The 4,795-nt window shown below is 41.0% G+C and overlaps 1 protein-coding gene across 2 annotated transcripts; it reads right to left on the reverse strand.

Moving 5' to 3' along the window:
• Window positions 1-221: 221 nt before the first annotated feature.
• On the reverse strand, window positions 222-3,510 carry neurod6b (neuronal differentiation 6b). Of its 2 annotated transcripts, none has more exons than XM_044134061.1 (2): window positions 3,343-3,510; window positions 222-2,581 (listed from the first exon to the last, which is right to left on the reverse strand). In XM_044134061.1, exons 1-2 carry the CDS (start codon window positions 3,353-3,355, stop codon window positions 1,563-1,565), a joined length of 1,032 nt encoding a protein of 343 aa, XP_043989996.1. In that variant the 5' UTR covers window positions 3,356-3,510; the 3' UTR covers window positions 222-1,562. The 2 variants fall into 2 exon arrangements, with proteins under 2 accessions (XP_043989996.1, XP_043989998.1); XM_044134063.1 differs by lacking the exon at window positions 3,343-3,510 and adding an exon at window positions 2,679-2,789 and having other exon boundaries at window positions 248-2,581.
• Window positions 3,511-4,795: the final 1,285 nt, after the last annotated feature.

A 4,795-nucleotide genomic window follows, 5' to 3' on the forward strand; every position in this document is an offset into this window, starting at 1 on the left:
TATATATAAAAGAATAATTCAAAGTGCAAATCTTAGGGGCCTGCGCTGCCACATTCTGAGTGGAATTAATAAATATTAAATAAAAGTAATGGTTTTATCTTAATTTATTTTGCAGCTACTATTGTTATTATTTTTTATTTTTTCTTAATTGCCATCTGCTGTCGATCATTGCCACAGAAAGCTGAGAATCTGGGCCACAACATAAAGCCTCCCACATCCTCTTCTTTAATTTATTCCTTTATTTTTAATTTATTTATTTTTATTGCGACAAAACACATCACAAAACATTAACACATTACTTCACGAATAATTCGATCCATAACGGGTTTCCAGAAGTGCGCGTCAGTGTGAAGAGTTTGTGCGTGCGTGCGTGCATGTGTGTGTTTGTTTGTGTGTGTGTGCGTTTCAGGAAATAAATTAGATTCATCGTCCAAGCATTCGGTATCCGATTACCAAAATCAACAGGATTTATGAGCACGGTCACCAACATTGTGCAGAAATATACGAAGTGCATCACAGTCGCTCCACGGGAAAGAAAAGTTCACATCAAGCAACCAAAAACTTCCCCTTTGTGGTTTACTAATGGGCACTGCCTTTATCATTATCTCCCTCATATTAAGGCATTTAACAATTTATTCCAGCTGAACACAAATCTCTCTTTTTTCTCTCTTTTTTTTTTCCTGTCAGCTGCAGTGACATTTTACAACAATGCAACATAAACGAACTTGAAATTCACATAAAACTTTACATTGTGGTTTTACATTATTTTTAATATATATTATTCACAAACAAAGAAAACGGACTTAAAGTTCATAAAAAGTAAATAAATATTGGGGGGGGGGGGGGGGGGAATACATTCAGTTCGGTACTGTAGAAATTATCCGACATATAGGAATGAATTTAAATGTGACATTTTTCGTCTTTACTTTTACCTCCTTGTCCTTCAGTTGACCTATTTAAAGTCCTAAATTATCTGGTGTGTTTGTTAGAATACATTTCTAATAAGCACTGATTGCATTTGGCAAGATTGCATAGCTCAATTGAAGTTTTGTTGAAAACACAGATTCTCTTAGCTCTAAACATGTCTGAGTCAACTTCCCTGATGAACTGAAATCAATTTAGCTCTTTTTTCCCCTGTCAATTAAATCCTTTTTATATATAACATACTATGTTACCAACATTTGCTGTACTTCCATGAAGAAAAGAAATTTAAACACTGCACTGCAACTGTAAGAAAAAAAGAGAAAAATAAATAAATAAAAGGTAAACAAGTTCGTGTTTCATCTTAAATTTGACTTGTTTGGAAGCAAACATGTAGCACCAATTTATTAAAACTTTTTATCTCCCTTTTAAAAATCCGGGATCTAAAGTATTGAAGATAATAATCATTCAACACAAATTAAAATAACATACAAACTGCTGCTTTTACAGGTAAGAAGTAACTTTAAACCCCAAAATGTGCATCAACATTTGAGTTATTTTATTTATTTATTTATTTTTACTTTTTACTTTTGGGCAGATAAATTTGCATCTGAAGTTTGCACTTTGTCCCAGGTGATGAATTAATTGTGGTAAGAGCCATTGACTTCCCCCTGTGTTTGGAAGGACTGACTGCGGACGTGCAGGTCGTAGGGGAAACGGGCCTCTGGGGAGACTCGGTACATTGAGTTAGGTGCGAGGGCCGAGCGCCCTGGCGCGCCACAGTAGCGCACGCCATAGTGGCTGCTTTTCCCATAATCTTGCGGGTCGTCGTGTTTTAGGGAAAAGATTCCATTGAAGTTCATCGGGGGGCTCAGCTGGCCGTCAAAATGCGGGCTCCCACTGTCCGGGGACGGGTTCTCGAAGTAAGTTTCGTAGGCGCTGCTGTAGCTGTAGTGTCGGAAAGGTTTGGAGCCAGTGTCCAGCGTGCCGCCGCTGTGGCCCGGGGGCGAGTTCATGTCCGAGCTGGTGTACGAGTACATAGCTTCGTAAGGCGACCTGCCAGAAAACATCACCTCTCCATTGTGATCCGTGAGAAAATTTCTGGCATTCAGCTGCAAACAGCCCGCCACCAAGTTGGTGGTTGGCTGAGATAATCCTTTGCACAAAGTTTGCACAAAAGCGAGGAGGTCCGGTCTCTTCCCCGCGCTCAGGGTCTCTGATAGGGCCCAGATGTAATTTTTTGCCAGTCTTAGCGTCTCGATCTTGGACAGTTTCTGAGTTTTCGAGTAGCACGGCACTACTTTGCGCAGACTCTCCAGCGCGGCGTTCAAGCCGTGCATTCGGCTGCGCTCCCGGGCGTTGGCTTCATGGCGCCGGAGTTTGGCCCTGTCCACCTGCTCCTTGCCGGGCCTCTTTTTCCGCGGCCCCCGTTTCTTCTGTAGCCCGTTCTCGTCCTGGTCGTCCTCTCTTTCGTCTTCCTCCCTGTCGGAAAGGTCGTCCTCGGCCTCCCTCATCATCTGCGGGTCGGATCTGGCGGTGGGGCGCTGTTGTCGCTCCTGCTGTTGCAGGCTGTCTGGCAGGCTTTCGCGGGGATAGTTGGCACCAAAGCGCGGCTCACACATCATATGAAGTTCCTCGAATGGCAGCGTCAACTTATCTCCTGCAGGAAAAAGAAAAAAAAAAAAAGAAAAGAGGAGACGTAAATTGTAAGAGCAAAATTCAGCGCCGACGTCTTTTGAAGGTTGTCAGTTAATTACACTGTGAATGAGTCCTCCCAGGAGGAAGAGGAACAAATTAGCAAGCGAGGCCGATGTGACTGATGTCTTTTCAAAGACACTCAATTCGCAATGATCTGAAAAATGTTTTGGCCCTTTCTACTGCATATTTTTGGACAGTTTTACAAAGTCTAGCCCCGTGTTTTCTTTTTTCAAATTCAGTTGAAAAATAATGAATTAATTACTTACATAAAAATAAATATTAATAAAACACACAGAGATACACGCACGCACACAAAAATCCAACCCAGTCTCACTCCCAACTCGTCATATATTGACGCATGGGACTTCCGTCCTCGTCACATATTGACGCGAGGGGTACCCCTTTCGCGTCAATATGTGACGCGAAGGGTTTTACCTGATGCCTTACCGTAATTTTTTCCCTAAACCTAACCAATTTTTGGGTTTTGAAGTGTCGGCAGTGTTTGCGAGGACCATTCGCGTAAATAATCCATGTAAAACATGCGACCTTCCAAAATCGTCAAAATCGTCAAAATTTTACGGTGAAGGAACCTGCCCAAGTCGTCACATATTGACGCGAAGGGGGTACCCTTCGCGTCAATATGTGACGCATGGTCAGACGGCGTCCCAACTCGTCAATATATGACGAGTCGGGTGTGAGAATGTGTTGAAAAATCATACCCACCTCTGGTCAGCATGTACTTGTCCTCATGGTCCCAATTATCGCCTCTGAATCTCCGCTGCAGCGTCTTCTTTTTTTGCAAAACTGCACAATTAAACCAGCTAGAGCTCAAACCCTCCTTTCTCCTCCTCGCTGCGATCCGCTCTCCCCCTTCCTTTCCTCTCTCTTTGAGGAATGACACTCATGCCAACACCGGGTACCCATGCCATCTGCCGCTGACGTCTTGTGGCAGTCGAGACCACGTGTTCAGCGTCCCGTGGGACCCTCCACTCCGCACCGATCATCTGGCAGCTCCGGTAAAAAAGCACCGGGAGGCCCACGTTTACCGTCAAAAACGCAGACCGGAGAGGGATAACGACTAATACCTGCTTCTCACTCCCTGTAAGAAAGAGGAACTTGATTTATTGATTTATTTATTTACTTATTTTGTCCACGAAAAAAGATGGAATGCGCAAGGGTTTTCAGGCATTCTAACAAGTAGACAGATAAATGTTTGATGGAAACGATAAGTTTCAGAAGTCTTCTGTTGATTGATGAAATTATAAAAGTATGATATAGATAGATAGATAGATAGATAGATAGATAGATAGATAGATAGATAGATAGATAGATAGATAGATAGATAGATAGATAGATAGATAGATAGATAGATAGATAGATAGATAGATAGATAGATAGATAGATAGATAGATAGATAGATAGATAGATAGATAGATAGATAGATAGATAGATAGATAGATAGATAGATTATTAAACTGTCCATATTCAAAATATAGATGCTTCTCAATTTAAATAATCAATTAGCTGTATTTAACCACATTTTTGGTTTTGTTTCATTAGCCACAACCAGGACCTGTCTAACAACACGAAGTAGGCTAAAAGATCTGAAAAAGCTTTGCACCATTCAGATAGAAAAATTACTGCAACGATTCATCCAAGAGGTCACAAAAAAAGTCAGAATATAATCTAAAGCCTTGTAGACCTATTGTACATCGGTTTATGTCAATGTTCATGATTTAACAATAAGAAAGAGACAAATAGATGCAAAAATTGCATGCAAAGGAGAGATTCCAGCTGGAAAAGTCTGCTGACCAGAAAGAACACCAAAATCTTACTTAGATTTATCAAGAGACATTGTTATAGGACATGGGTAAACAAAAGTGGGACTATTTGGAAGGTGAGTGTCATGTTAGCAGATGTTAGATCTGGCTGAGAGAAAGAAGATTTTGTCATGACAGAGTAGAGGAGGTGTATTGGCATGACCTGCAATATAGCTGAATTAAAACAATCTTTCAAGGAAGAGAGGGTGAAAACTCCTGGGTGATATTAAACATTTTTAGTACGCAGAGTTTGATGATCTCAACTGGAATTTTTTAGTGAATGTAAAATTAAATGAATGAGTCTAAAATTTAGATTTTTGACTACAATCGCTCAAGTTGGGATTGACTTGAAACAA

The sequence above is a fragment of the Gambusia affinis genome, linkage group LG12 (assembly GCF_019740435.1).
Source record: "Gambusia affinis linkage group LG12, SWU_Gaff_1.0, whole genome shotgun sequence".
Taxonomy (NCBI): Eukaryota; Metazoa; Chordata; class Actinopteri; order Cyprinodontiformes; family Poeciliidae; genus Gambusia; species Gambusia affinis.